Consider the following 16,303-nt stretch of genomic DNA (forward strand, 5'->3'; position numbering starts at 1 on the left):
TTTTCGTGAGGTAGAATATGCCTACCCGTCCCGGTCAAAATTAAAAAAGTCGAAATTAAGTGCCACCCTACTGTTAAAGCGTTTTGATAACTGCTAATGTGTGGGAGGATCAGGCCCCTCAGTCGTTTGGCCCCTGATTGAGCTAGAGCTTCACGAAAAGTGCGAGCGTATTGCTCGTGCCGGGAAGAGGCCGATGTTGCGTAGTTATATGGTCCAACTCTATTTACTGAGCCTGTCCCGTAGCTCAGTTGGTAGAGCGTTGGACTCCGCGTGGTAAGAGCACGCGTCCCGGTTACAAAAACCCGGGTTCGAAGCACGACGGGCGCTTGACGTTTATGAGCCTCCTGACAGATATGGCTGCGGTTGGTGGCAAGCCGTAGCCAGACGAAGTTAGTGAGGGGGCCAGCTGTGCGCGGCTATGTGCTCATGTTAAACTTTTGACTTCAAATTCTGTTATAGAACCGGAATTGCGCGATCGGAGGGTAGAGGGCAGGGTCACCACAACAAGCTTCGCTTAGCGTGGGCTCTGTCCTTGTGAATCATTCCAATCAAAAGATTTGTACTTAAGTTACAACAAACATAGCTTGTAGGTCACCGGCTGACTTCCACGTCATGTCAGTGACCCGAATATCAGTGAAACGCTTGTAAAAGTGTAGCCGTGCAGCCATCCAGGCCTGTCCCGACTCGCTCTCTCGCGCTGCTTGGAGCGAGCTCGACCCCCCCCCCCCCGCGCGGCCGCCCGCCGGTGACGTCACGGCCCCTCCGGCGAGGTCAGGTCAGGTCAGGTCGCCGCCCTGCGCCGGAGCTAACCGGCGTGGTTCAGAGATGGACGGGGGTTGGTAGGAGCATGCTGCACTTCTGATGCGTGACATTATGAGTGACAGTTACAGACCAGCAGACTACGATCTACAAAGTACACAGGTAAGGAATTTGGGAGTGTCTCAGTTAAGTACTTCGGATGTATGTCAGGTAAGAAATTTTCGAGCATAGTTCAATGCTCTATTTAAGATTGGAACAACTTTTTGTATTATTGATGCAGGTGTCAAAGTTTCTTGCTAAAGATCTTTCTCACGTTTTCAGAAGCAGCTTGGAGCAAAAGAAGAAGCAGCCAACACCTTCGACTGGTAAGTTCAGCTATCTTCATGTGATGCTTATCCAGTGCGATAGCATATTGATAGCTAGCGCATTACACATGCTTACATTTTGACCCTAGTCTATTTAAATATAGGCACTTGCACCATTTGCATATGAAGTATACCACTAGCACTAAACCGATAAAAATCTTCATTATTGTTGCTTGATAGCAATTTTTTACCATTTAAGGGTGCAGACCAATGTGAATAGTCACTAGGCCGAAATTGCGGTCTGGCATCACTTTACCACCCCAGTCCAAGCTAATCGCTCTGATGTTGGCGCACATACCCGGGTATTTTGGTCATCGTTACGCCCATCCACATTAATTACCAGTAGCTGACCTCATGGGCCGCGTTATAAGCGTCTCGCAGCAGAGCGGGGGGAGGCGAGGGGGCGATAGACCCGTCAGAGACCGCCCTTGGCAATGGCAATGATCGGCGGATCGGCCACCGGGGGGGGGGGGGGGCAGGGGTGTGAGTGACGGGGGAGGGGGCGTCACCGACGGGCCCCCACCCCACGTGAGGGCGTGGGGTCAGCCAACATCCACATGAGCGCAGATGGGGGCGGGGAGGGAGGTGGGGAGGGGAGGGACAGACGAGACAGACGTGTTGCGTCACAACCGGTCAGGTCGGGTCAGGCCAATGACCCGGATAAATGGATTGGGACGAGCTGCTCCCACAGGCAAGCAAGCAAGCAAGGCAAGCAGGCATTTGAAACAGAAGCAAAATTCAGGAAAGTAAAAGGGGTGTGAAAATTCTCTCGTGTGCTGCCTTTTGCGCAATATTTGTATTGAACTTGTGTCAACGTGCGAGGTTGAAATGAATCTAGTTTCAGCTTTTTCATTTTCGGTGGGGCAGGATATTATAAACTGCAGACATACCTACATGCTTCTGAGCTTTCATTTGATTCAGTGTTTATTCTGTCACTGACAACATTTCATTTCTATAGAAAGTTGATTGCACATTTTTGCTCTATTTTTTCGATAATAATATGTTTGCGATTTATTCATTTTTATCTATTTTATTAATCAAAATTAATGTTACGGGCAGATTTGTATGTACTTTCATAAAACACGATGTTACGGACAGATTTATATTACCCAGCTTCCATCACTATCTCTTCTGTTTTCCGCCCCACAGCTCCCAGACATTACCGTCTCTGTCTGCCACATCGGGTCACCGACCCGATCGCTGGCGGGAACAAAGTCGGGGGGGGGGGGGGTCGTCTGCGGGGAGGGAGGGGAGGAGACGAGGTGGCTGGCTGGCGGGCGGGGAAGGCATCGGGGAGGGGTAGGGGAGGACACTGTCCCGGGGCCAGGAAGGGATGCAGGGGCTGTGGAGAGGGGGGCAGTTGTTACAAAGCCGCGAGTTCAGTGCTGACAGCGAGGAAGCTCCTTAGCGAGCCTGAGATGCCGTTTGTGAACACGACATCAGGACTAATTCAACACCAGATCGGTTCTTGGGAGGTGGTTACTAAGCTTAACCCGCGCCCGGCTGGGGGTCCTGGATTTCCACGCCCTGCTGGGGGGGGGGGGGGGTGTTTGAACACCCCCCCCCCTTCTAACTCGGCTCCTGGGCCACGTAGCGATACGCGGAAGGCGGCGTTCGAAAGAGCGTCAACAATAATGAGGAAATCACTTCGGTCAATTTTTTGGTCAGGTCAAAGGTCAGGTCACCAGAGGTCATTGATGGCAAAATTTCGCCGATTTCCAGGTCGAATGTCGAAAATTTCCAAGAAGCCAACGCATAACACGGGAACCAATAGAGCTATAGCGCCGCGGAAAAGCGCATTCGATAGCCCTATTAACGCCCTTTCTGATTAACCCGCGCCCTGCTGGGGGGGGGGGGGTGTTTGAACACCCCCCCCTTGTGGTTTTTCGCGAATATCTCAAAAACGGCGGCGCGGAGCGCCGCCGTTTTTGGTACACCTTATCATACATCAATTCTACACATGTTGTGAAACTTTCAGACCAAGGTCATTCAAGGTCAGGTCACCAGGTCACTTGAAGTGACCTCACCTCATAAAAAGTTTCAATGTCTGTCATAGCTACACCAAGTGACCGATTGCTTTGAAACTTTCAGCGATTGCTAAGAGCAATAGCATGTACAAAATGTATATCTCAGAATTTTGATATCGATGACCTAAGGTCAGGTCAATTTTGCGACCTCCCCATTATAAGTCAATGGGAGAAAATTGAAATGCGCCTCTTTTGGACGAAAGACATTATAAACACTCCCAAACACCGAATTACAAGTGGTTTAGACACATTGAACATGAAAATGGTGTCCGTGACCCTTGTTTGTGCCCTGAGGTCATCTTAGGTCACGAATGGTATCTAACAGTTTTTCGCAAATAACTTTTGATAGAGGCATGCTACAGCGATGAAAACGCCTTATATGTGTTCAGCTCGACGATACGGATCGACTGATATGCAACATGACCCTTTCCGGTCAGGTCATGACCTTGACCTGAGGTCAAATTTTCAAGTTGACCTTTCAAGGTCAAGTTATAGTTCATTCGATGCGTCTTGACGAGAGGAACACGATGCCGGTAAAAGTAAGCTCGTACAAGGCTTGGGTCAAAAGTTACTGCAGAAAAACGGTTTCCGAAAAAAAATCGGCTATTTTTGCAGTTTTTGCCCCCTGCAGGCAAAACCGTTGACGTTAGGTCAAATCTGAGAGAATTACTCAGAAAGGGCGTTAATAGGGCTATCGAATGCACTTTTCCCCGGCGCTGTAGCTCTATTGGTTCCCGAGTTATGCGCTAGCTTCTTGGAAATTTTCGACATTCGACCTGGAAATCGGCGAAATTTTGCCTTCAATGACCTCTGGTGACCTGACCTTTGACCTGACCAAAAAATTGACCGAAGTGATTTCGTCATTATTTTTTACGCTCTTTCGAACGCCGCCTTCCGCGTATCGCTACGTGGCCCAGGAGCCGAGTTACAAGGGGGGGTGTTCAAACACCCCCCCCCCCAGCAGGGCGTGGAAATCCAGGACCCCCAGCGGGGCGCGGGTTAATCCTCTCAGATTTGACCTAACGTCAACGGTTTTGCCTGCAGGGGGCAAAAACTACAAAAATAGCCGATTTTTTTTCGGAAACAGTTTTTCTGCAATAACTTTTGATCCAAGCCTTGTACGAGCTTACTTTTACCGGCATCGTGTTCCTCTCGTCAAGACGTATCGAATGAACTATAATTTGACCTTGAAAGGTCAACTTGAAAATTTGACCTCAGGTCAAGGTCATGACCTGACCTGAAAGGGTCATGTTGCATATCAGTCGATCTGTATCGTCGAGCTGAACACATCTAAGGCGTTTTCATCGCTCTAGCATGCCTCTATCAAAAGTTATTTGCGAAAAACTGTTAGATACTATTCGTGACCTAAGATGACCTCAGGGCATAAACAGGGGTCACGGACACCATTTTCATGTTCAGTGTGTCTAAACCACTTGCCTAATTCAGTGTTTGGGAGTGTTTATAATGTCTTTCGTCCAAAAGAGGCGCATTTCAATTTTCTCCCATTGACTTATAATGAGGAGGTCGCAAAATTGACCTTACCTTAGGTCATCGATATCAAAATTCTGAGATATAAATTTTGTACATGCTATTGCTCTTAGAAATCGCTGAAAGTTTCAAAGCGATCGGTCACTCGGTGTAGCTATGACAGACATTGAAACTTTTTATGAGGTGAGGTCACTTCAAGTGACCTGGTGACCTGACCTTGAATGACCTTGGTCTGAAATTTTCACAACATGTGTAGAATTGATGTATGATAAGATGTACCAAAAACGGCGGCGCTCCGCGCCGCCGTTTTTTGAGATATTCGCGAAAAACCACAAGGGGGGTGTTCAAACACCCCCCAGCAGGGCGCGGGTTAAACGAGCGCCAGGTCACTTCTTGGGAGAAAGGCCTGATCCGGCCAGAGGTGTCATGCTCCAGAAAGATAATCAAGTTGGAGAAGTGTGACCAAATCTGATTTGTGCGGAGAAGCTGTAACTCAGTGATAATGACACATTATATTTCTTTGGTCATGGTTTGACTCAAATAAATATTCTATCTCCTTAAATTCATTTGATTTACAAGAGATTTACAAGAGATACAAGATTTACAAGAAAGTCAGCAAAATTACTAATCGAATCAAATCAGGACTAACCCCGCACATTTAATTAAACAAAAAATTTGATGCCAGAGGTCAATCGATTTGACGTCGATTCGATTTATTGCAATGGTAAATGCATACCTGTCTTAGACGTTAATGTGATCAATTGACCTGAATAGTTGAATCTTTTCAAACCTCTTCTCTGCAGAGATGTGTAGAGACGACTAATAAATTTCTGTCAGTGTCACCTCTCGGAATCTGACCCCCTGTGACAGTGGCGGCTGTTATATAACATTCATGGGAGGGGTGAAATTCACCCCTGATAGATCGGTTCTATTTTCGAGGATAGTTAACAGGCTGTTTGCCGCGTGGAGAGTGTATCACCGGCCTTGCTAGAAAAATGGCAAAACCACATTGCAAAAAAAAACCTGTAGAACTGAATTGTTGTACGATTCCTTTTTTTAAGAACGACCTTTGCATGGTTACTGGCTGCTCAAAAGCACTGAGCCACTAAGCATATCATAAAGGACAGGAGGCAGTGAGGCACCCGTGTTTTGATTTTCAAATTATTAATCTCATTTACATTCATGCTGCTCGTAGTGACACTGTGCCTGGGATATTTATATATTTTCATAAAATGACTACAATCTGCCTTATATTTCCCCAGCTGGGCTGCTGAAATATTGCGATGCTGCTTGAACCAGCGCATATGTAGAGTCTACGACTCGCTCACATGTTTTCTCTGTCCCATGCCGCCTCCGTATGACCCTGTGTGACCTCTGACAGGTCAACCGAAGCCAGTCCGTCGCCACTCATCCGGTCCCGTTCCAGTGGACTCGGCAGGTGACCCGATACCATCCATGAGGAGCGTGCAGCTCTCAGAGGAGGACAGACAGCTGATGGCAGCCTTCAGACAGAGTGGTAAGTCCATGAAACTTCGAAGTTCGAAGGGTACCGTAAAGACTGGTTGACACTAAAAATAAAAATAAGAAAGAAAAACCTGCTATATGCTAAGCAGAACGCAGCATCTGGCGCACCCTAGCCCTGGTTATGTGTTTAACATAAATCAAACACGCACGTCGACAATAACAATCATATATTGACTGCCTAACCGGTCGCCCGTGTGGAGCTCAGCTGACTGCTGACCCCTGCTACTGGCTGGGAGAGCTGCACGCGCGGTACTCGGAGCGGCCGGCTCCCGCAGCCCTCTCCGTCCGCGTGCACTGGCAGCCGGTTCGTGTCTGGGACTTGACAACTGGTGACAGGTATACTGCCCAGTGCCCGCCCGTCCATGACTGTGGAGCCGGTTCTGCCTGACCTTGACCCGTTCTGTGTCGCACTGGTCACGATTGTGGGGATGGCGATGTGTGCGTGGGCCAGTGGGGGGAGGGGGGTGGGGTGAGTGTTGACAGTTGACTACCGATGAGGATTTACCGGCTGCGGGGTTGGCGGGAGGGAGGGGCTAGTTGCGATCGTCTGTGCCGGTTGATTATTGGGTGCAATTAGTTGTTTAGAAGAGACTGGAACTTATGCTATCGTATAACTGGACTCGGGTGACCGGCTCGCAGTCTGCGCTGGTCTCCCCAGTGTCGACTGGTAAAGTGTATGGCACGTATGTAGTTCCTGATAATTATATTTTCGTTGTGCCCTCAGTCATAGTTGCGTTCATTTGGTTAATGTTCATTCTGATTTTCTTGCCTGTGTTCTGCTGTTTTGTTTTGGTGTTTTGGTGTCTCTCGCCGCCGCCACCGGCCGCTCATCGGATGTTTCTCTGTTGCAGCCGCCCGCGTTCCTCTCCGGGGATAACAGTTTGTCAAGGTATTCATCAATTCAACATCCGAGTCGCACACCAACCGTCGCTGCTGCTTGGGAGAGCTGCCTCTTTCTCCGGCACACACCGCTCGCCATTTGATCTGGAGCCCATGGACTGTGAGCCCCCTGCTGCTGGTAAACGTCCTCAACTGAACACTTGGGCATTCATCCGCTACCACACGTGCATTGCATCTAACAGACATTGGACTAGACTTGGGTCATTTATAGATTTAAAGTACATATTAATGATAAGTGGCATAGAATCCAATCCTGGACCCCCTCAAGCTTCCTACCCACAGCAAACTCTTTTTATTTCACATGTAAACATAAACAGCATAACCGCGCACGACAAACTTGACGAACTTCAACAATTTGTCGACACACAAGGTATACACATACTAGCACTTACAGAGACAAAACTAAGCAATGACGTAGCGACCTGCCTTTACAAATTAAATGGATATCACACACCACTTACACGGCACAGGGATAGGCACGGCGGCGGAGTTGCTATTTATATACACAAATCACTACCATTTCAAAGACAGAGCTGGCTGGAAGCGAACGATGAAGAATGGGTGTGGGTGAAAGTCAAACTGAGGGATAAATCATTACTAGTTTGTTGTATATACTTGCCACCGAATTTGACCGCTGACAGATTACGATCATTTTCAAGCAACTTCACTGAATCGATATGCCAAGCTAGTTCTATAAATGCGGCAGAGACCTTTATCTTAGGGGATTTCAACACAGGTAATATCTTTCTTGATTCAAAATTCATCAATCACAGTGGCGTTACACCCTTCGACCAAACATTCAAAGACGTGGCAGACATGACAAATCTAAGACAATTGATCACCGAACCTACCAGAATAATGGACAGACGGGAAAATTTGCGGGACTTAATCTTCACAAATAGTAATTCAATCATAAAAAGTGGCATATTATCGTCTTTCTCAAATCTCGATCACTTTCCAATATATGTAAGAATTGACACAGCACCACCATCCGTAGACAAAAAACCTTTACAAACACTTATCTGGGATTGCTCGAAATTAGATGCCCCACTTCTCACAAGACTCCTATTAGACACCGACTGGGAGGCAATCCTCAGTAATGACATTGACACGGCGACAAATTTGTTCATATCAACAATACAAAATGCTGCCAACGCCTCGATCCCGAAAAAGCACAAAACAATCTATCAACGAGAAAAACCATGGATGACCTCAGCACTAAAACAAAACATAAGAAAACGGAACAGACTTTTCAAGGTTGCAAAAACCACACAGACAACATTCAATTGGGACAGATGGAAGTACCAAAGAAACCTGGTTACATCATTAAACAGAAAGCTTAAAAACGAACACTTGCAAAATCAGCTGAATAAACTGTTGACTCATCAGCTAAACCCTCATAAATACCATTCAATACTACGCAGCACATTAGGACGAACTCGCGACGACGAAATTCCGCCACTAGAATCAGAACACGGAGAAATAGTAAACGACGACAAGGAAAAAGCAACACTGTTAAATAAATACTTTGTCACACAATCGACACTTGACATTCCCGACACACAGGAACCTCCACAATATGAGCCATCGAATGTCCCCAGGCCAACACTAGAAAACATAGTCACGTCAGAACAAGAAGTGCTGAAAATTTTGAACTCACTCAATGAAAACAAATCGACAGGCCCAGATGAAATCCCGGTAAAATTAATTAAACTTATCGCATTATTGATCGCCAAACCATTGGCAGACCTCTTCAATAAATCTCTAGTGGAAGGACGTTACCCAAGTAAATTTAAAGAAGCCAATATAAAGCCAATTTTCAAAAACAAGGGCACACCTTCAGACTATAAATGTTACCGGCCAATTAGCATACTTTCGGTTCTTTCTAAAGTGTTTGAAAAAAAAATCGTGCACAAAAACGTATATAAAAACATCACAGAAAACGCAATGCTATCAGACAAACAAAGCGGCTACAGACAACACCATAGCACTCAACATCAACTTCTTTACCTGACACATAACCTGTACAAAGCATTAGACCAAAAAGAAGACTTTACTGCAATATATCTTGACATATCAAAGTATTTCGATAAAATTTGGCATAAAGGACTACTTTTCAAATGTAAACATGAATTCGGTATCACAGGAACACTTTTGGAATGGTTTACATCATATTTAAAAGACAGGAAGCAACGCGTTAAGATAGGCAATACATTTTCGACCACTTCGACAATCAATTCCGGCTGCCCTCAGGGATCCGTTTTGGGGCCATTGCTTGCGCTCATGTATCTAAATCAATTATCAACTCAAACTCAACAAAACATATTACTTTTTGCAGATGATACCTCTATATACGCATCATACAAAAATGATAATTTTCAGGCAGCGCAACTTTCACTTCAAAACGACTTAAATAAGGTTTTCGAATATGGTAAAAAATGGGCAATAACTTTCAACACTACAAAAACGGTCCAGCAAACTTTCTCTCACAAATCCAATTACCAGCAACCCATCCTCAAATTTGGAGACGACCCTATCCCTGTCCACGATAGTCACACACACCTTGGAATAACCTTCTCAAAAGATCTCCGGTTCAAACAACACATTAAAATGATCTGTCGCAAGGTAAATGTTTCTCTTAGTCCCCTGTACCCGATTGCAAAATTCATACCAAGAACAATATTGGACCAAATATACAAAACCTACATACGACCGCACTTTGACTATTGCGACACGATTTACGATGGACACATTACTATACAGGACTCGACAAAATTAGAGACGCTACAGAATAGGGCTGCCAGACTTGTTACAGGAGGACTTTTTAGAACACCAAACGACAAACTCTTGGGAGAATTAGGATGGGACAGACTGACAACAAGACGACAGATACACAGACTGACACTCTACCACAAAATCAGCACAACAGAAAACCTTCCGGACTACATTGCAGCTTTACTTCCAAACACCAGAGCACAAGACACGGACAGAAGTCTCAGAAACGCAACTGCGCAGTGCGCACACCACATCTCCCATCCACACTTCATCCTATAAAAGATCATTTTTACCAACCACAACTAGACAATGGAACATATTAAGACATGACATCCAGCAACTCTCACACAACCACTTCAAAAAGGACATACGTCAGCAGCTGGGGGCTCCAGATCCACCGAAATTTTACAAAATTGGTTCCAAAGCAGGCAACACTCTCCACTCCAGGCTTCGTATGAATATTGAATATGTCTCACTTAAATGCCCATCTCTTCACAATTCAAAAAGTGGACTCACCAAAATGTGATTGCGGGAATGACAATGAAAACACCGATCATTTCATCTTCCATTGCTCAAAATTTACATCCGAACGTAACGATCTTTTTAACAATCTATCACAAACATTAAAAACAGACTTTAGACGACTCTCCGCAAAGCAGCAACATGACATTCTAATTTACGGCAGCGATCTCAACAGCAGTGACGGTATGGCAGTGGCCCTAAATTTTCAAAACTTCTTAATTGCATCAAAGAGATTCACTCCAGTGTAAATTTTTCACCTTTTTTCTTTTTTCACCTTTTTTTTACTATTTTCACCTTTCACCTTTTCCTCGGCCTGTAGCTTCTGTTTCGATCTCCGGAGAGGAACGGCGGGCGAGCGGCGACTTCAACTGCTGATGAGCTGTGCCGTGGCGGCGGCCGCAGCCGTGTTTACATTTGTTTATGAATTATGTATGACATTCAGACTAGGCGCTTTGAGTTAAGCTTTTGCTTTTGCGTCTGTCTTATATTTTGTACAAGTTCAGCCCGTATTTTTGTTTAATAAACTTGGTGATGATGATGATGATGATGATGACTAAGTGCTTAACCCGCGCCGGGCCGGTGCTCTGAGATTCCGCGCCGGGCCGCGGGGGGGGGGGTGTTTGAACACCCCCCTTTTAACTCGGCTCGTGGGCCACGTAGGGACACGCGGTAAGCGGCAATCGAAAGAACGTCAAAAATAAGGACGAAAACACTCAGTCATTTGTTGGGTCAGGTCAAAGGTCAGGTCACCAGAGGCCATCAAAGGTAAAATGTTGACTATTTCAACATTTTGAAAACTGCCAATGGCTATCTCGGGAACCGATAGAGCTACAGCGCCGCGGAAAAGCGCATTCGATAGCCCTTTTACAGACCTTTCTGAGTAATGCTCTCAGATTTGACCTCAGGTCAACGGTTTAGCCTCCAGAGGGCAAAAACTCCAAAAATAGCCGTTTTTACGAAAAACGTTTTTTCGGCAATAACTTTTGACTCAAAGGAGCTATGACATTACTTTTGCCAGCATCGTGTTCCTCTCGTCGAGACGCGTCGAATGAATTATAATTTGACCTTGAAAGGTCAACTTGAAAATTTGACCTCAGGTCAAGGTCATGACCTGACCGGAAAAGGTCGTGTTGCATATCAGTTGATCCGCAACGTCGAGCCAAACACATCTAAGGCGTTTTCAGCGCTCTAGCACGCCTCTATCAGAAGTTATCATCGAAAAACTGTTAGATTCTGTTCGTGACCTGAGATGACCTCGGGGACATAACGCGGGGTCACAGTTGCCATTTTCTGGTTCAGTGTGTCTATTTTACCTACATCTCGATGTTTGAGAGTGTCTAGAATAGCGTTCGTGCAAAACAGACGCTTTTCAATTTTCTCCCATTGACTTATAATGGAGAGGCCGCAAAATTGACCTGAGCTTAGGTCACCGATATCAAAATTCCGAGATATACATTTTATAGGTAGTGTTGCTCTAATCAATCGCTGAAAGTTTCAAGGCAATCGTTCAGTCGGTGTAGCTATGACGAGCATTCTTATTTTTTCTGAGGTGAGGTCACTTGGCGTGACCTGGTGACCTGACCTAAGGTGACCTGCGTCTGAAATTTTCACAACATGTGCGGAAAAGATGCACAAACAGGTGTGCCAAAAACGGCGGCGCTCCGCGCCGCCGTTTTTGAGATATCTGCGAAAAACCGCAAGGGGGGTGTTCAAACACCCCCCCCGGCCCGGCGCGGGTTAACTTATTGCATGGAATACCGCCAAAGAGTCATGGCCTCCGTTTACCCGCTCCCCCTTTTAACAAAGCTAACATTGCAGAGCATGATAATAGATTGAAACACCTGATCATTTATTTTGGCTGCTGCCCATCCTCCCTTTTGAGCCACGGTTAGGTCCGCTAGCAACCCTTTGTAACTGCGAAGTCTCGCCAAAGTCCACATCCAAAAAGATCTAAGAATTCTTACGCAAAAGAAACACGCAGTTTTAGGGATTTTGGAGCAATTTCACGCATTCCCCTGCGTCTCATAACATGGCTCGATTCCGCTTCATGAGCCGGTCAGAAGGTTCATGGACGACCGACGAAACAGAGCTTCCTTCCAGGTAACAACGGGCGTTGACCGCCAGCTTCCTTCCCGGTAGCATTCTTTTCTTGGCCCTCTGCGTCCCCCTTGGCTCTGTTTCTTTTTCTGACTCTGTCTCTGTTTCTTTGTGCATTGAACTCTCCTTTTTCCCTCTCGGGATGTGTCTCTGTTTTAGTTTTTGTGAATGTCTCTGTCCTCATCTTAGTTTTCTCCTTCATCAACTTGTATGAGTTTCCTTCTCTGCCCTGTTTCCTCTTCTTTTCTGTCGTCTTCCCTCTTCTCTTCGTGTCTCACTGCCAAGATTGACCGAGGTACTTATTTTCTAGTTTTACGGACATGTGACGATGTGCTCCGCGACGTTTAATTGTGTCAAGTACCGCCTTGCCCATAAAACGAAGCTTCGCTTTCTCGGGTCACCAAACAAACTAAAATCTCTTCACCCCGCGACAGCACTTGATCTTACCCAGTTGCGTTTGTTTTTTTTTCTGACCACCCCCAAACCAACCCACATCTCGATTCAAACGGCTGCCGCTCCACACGTCACGTTGAGAGTATCAGACGGCTTCTGACGTGCCGCTGACATGTCAACTGACGTGCCGTGACGTTGGATGACGTTATGGGACACGATTCGGCGCAGAGGGACGCGGTGTGGCGACGAGCAAAGTGGTGTGCCGACCGAATAGGAATGCGGCAAAGGCGGCTCAGGGGTGCGATTGTGGCGCGTCTGAGGCAACAGCGGCGTGCCACGTGGACAACTGGTAATGTGACCGGGTGGGACGAGGGCAGTGACCTTTGGAAATTAATTATCCTGTCCTCAGTCTTGTAACGTTTAACACTGCAAAGTAACGATATAACTATACCTACATCATTGCCAAATGCGGTAAAGTGGGCAGCACTGCATGCAGCGTGAGCTGGTCATTGGTCAATTGTCCTTACATAAAATATGATCAAAATGATCAGGATTGCATCAAGGGTAACCGATGACAGTCAAGACAGCTCATATTCAGCATCGGTAACCGAACGGGGGCCAGAGGTCTTTGACCTGCAGAAGGATTGCCACTTCGCCCTCTGTTGCTTTCATCCAGCACAACACAAAGTATCACAGTGGGACCAATGTGCAGCGTTGTACTTCACAGAAGATTCTAGCTATGTTCACATTTATTTATACACAAAACTTTGCGAAAATCACGCTAGTCTTGTTCTGAACAATGAGCTATTCGTGTGCTTTGCTATTATAACGTTTGATGTTCGCGCGTTGACAGATCTTCTTGCCAGTCCGGTGACACATTTGCCTAGTTTGAAGACTTGTGCCCCTCCGCTAGAAGTAGGACAATTTAGAATGAGTCAACCACCACATTGTCCTGGAAATGACCAGTCTTGCTCTTTGATCGTTACCGTGAACTTCCACGGAAGAACGTAGTAACGTGTAACGAGCATGTGGGTCACCTGGCTATTTTTGAAGTCCCAGAGACAGAAATGGCTGACAGGAGACATATTTTTCACTGCTTCCGATCCAGAAACAGATCAAAGGGAGTCCTGAAAACAATGATGGTTGGTAAATGGAAGGTTTTGTAGGAGTATGCGACTCTTTCCAAGTTGTAATTTTAGCGTGGCTTTATTCGCTGGTTAGTAACACTATTGAAAAAGAAATGTCTTGTTTAAATCAGATAGTTTTTAGGCCAGCTATTTTTGCATGTGAAACATCAAATATTCGACGTTCATATTAGGATTGGATACCTTCATTCTGGCCACATGAGTTAAATTAGTGGCTAGGATAATAAATTGTCACATCTCATTAGTCACACAATCATGAACATTAATTCTCAGTTAAATTTATGAACGTTGACCCTAATCACTTGACGTTGATAAAACTATAGAAAATGAAAACAGTCTACGAAGCATATTCTATGTTGCTGCTGCACTGCAAGAAAACGCGTTTGTTTGTTTTTTCGTTTCTTATTCTGAGCTAGCTCCTTCCGTCTAATAAGAACATTCAAGAGCCACGAGATATTAGGAGTTAGGGGTGACATTGGCCAACAAATGGTGATCCGTCGGGGCTGAGCCCATCACTGTGGATAGGTCACTCAGTCCCACTAACGGTCACCCCACTGCACGATGGGCCTGCTCGTGAAGAGTTACTCACGTTGGATAAAGGCAATCTTCCACCTTGAAACAGGGGTAGTAGTTTTGGGAAAAATATTTCGTGCGTCTTGGGGAAAAATCAAAGGGATCGGCACGACAACAACACACCAGCACCCTGACTTTTATTTCGATGCCTCTGTTTCAAGGTAAGAAGTGTGCTATTTGTCTTAACCCTTTTGACAACAGACTAAACTCGTTTGCGAACACAAGTGGGTCGATCTGTCACCTCCATGCGCCCTCTCCCACACACTGAGCAAGGGGTCTCGGCCGGGTGAGGATCGGTTTCAGGTCAGCCCGTCTAGTGAGAACAACCCACGCCTCCCAGACATGGCTCTGGCACTGAGCCAACTTCCGCGAGCCGCATGTCAGCGCTGTGAAATCGCCCTCTCTCTCTCTCTCTCTCTCTCTCTCTCTCTCTCTCTCTCTCTCTCTCTCTCTCTCTCTCTCTCTCTCTCTCTCTCTCTCTCTCTCTCTCTCTCTCTCTCTCTCTCTCTCTCTCTCTCTCTCTCTCTCTCTCTCTATTTCTTTCTCTCTATCCCTTACACGGCCGGTCATTTTTATGACTCGTCTGAGCATTGCCCTACTCCTATTTTTAATCCTGTCCATAGATGGCAGGGCGGTCGGCGCCTGAAGGTAGACTGTACCGCATGACTTAACATACCTGAGCGCTGTCTCGGCGCGCTCTCCACAGTCCACTCCACAGTCCACGGTAGCGTATTTTTTTCGTAGCGATGTAATCCTTATCAAGTACGAATACTTGTCTGCAATGTCAATTTTCGAATCGCTTGTATTTTGTTCCGTTTCAAATTCTTCCAACTACCTACCAACTAAGCTTAAACTTTTTCAATGCGCACATCTGCTGAATGATAAAACTTCTCATTCAATCCTTCCACCAAGTGTCATGAAAGAGCATCTGTGCTGTCACCATGACAGCCCAGCTCCGTCCTGACGTCAGTCCACGTCAGGCAGCGCACGTCAGACCGCCAGTGACGTCAGCAGGTGTGCTAATGACGTCAGCAGTCGGCCCGATTCTGTCGTACGAATGAGCGGGAGAGTTTGCTGAAGGGGTTCGCTTGACGTCCAGGCACTTAATGGTAGTGGGGACGTCATGTTTGCACCGAAAAGAAAACAATCACGTGATCGGGGCGCCTATCAATATTGGAATGAGGCGGTGGTATTCGATGTATTACATATATTCTAATAACTGACTGGCATCTTGGCTCGGGTACGAAAAGCACATTAAGAGCAATTAACTAGCCCTATTTTTATATAATGCCAGTTCAGATAGGGGCTTAGTTGACAATGATATAAATTGCAGTAGTACCTATTTGTTTAGCATTGTTTATTTCCCTTCCAAAGAAAATAAGCTAATAGCCTAGGGAATTTCTCTGACTGAATGATATGCACCTCGATGCATGTATAAATAAAGGTGACATGCGTAGATTCTGTCACACTATACCGTCCTATAAATTCTTCACAAAAGAGTGGCCCGGACGGACAAAAAACAACAACTTATATTCCCGTTCATCCTGTCAGTTTGTTGAGGCGAAAGATGTAAGGTTTTAAAGTATAAAATGTTGTAGGAACTAGGACTGCGAAGGAGAGGGTAAAGACTGAAGAGGTTGTGCGAGTGCAGGGGGAGTAGCGGTGCAGAAATGTAGCGGCACGGAGAATTTGGGGCTTGAAAGGGTGGATGGAGGTGATCTGTTTAAGTGACAGC

At 46.0% G+C, this 16,303-nt stretch overlaps 1 protein-coding gene across 5 annotated transcripts in view; it reads left to right on the plus strand.

Moving 5' to 3' along the window:
• LOC122374083 (mucin-5AC-like) overlaps positions 1-16,303 on the plus strand; it is a 65,989-nt gene that overhangs the window by 34,034 nt on the left and 15,652 nt on the right. For all 5 annotated transcript variants that reach the window (XM_043352626.1, XM_043352627.1, XM_043352622.1 and 2 more), the window contains exons 5-6: positions 1,081-1,124; positions 6,021-6,155. In XM_043352626.1, coding sequence (XP_043208561.1) covers positions 1,081-1,124; positions 6,021-6,155 — 179 coding nt within the window. The remainder of the gene's footprint in view (positions 1-1,080; positions 1,125-6,020; positions 6,156-16,303) is intronic.

The sequence above is a fragment of the Amphibalanus amphitrite genome, unplaced genomic scaffold, assembly GCF_019059575.1.
Source record: "Amphibalanus amphitrite isolate SeventyFive unplaced genomic scaffold, NRLGWU_Aamphi_draft 001600F_arrow, whole genome shotgun sequence".
Taxonomy (NCBI): Eukaryota; Metazoa; Arthropoda; class Thecostraca; order Balanomorpha; family Balanidae; genus Amphibalanus; species Amphibalanus amphitrite.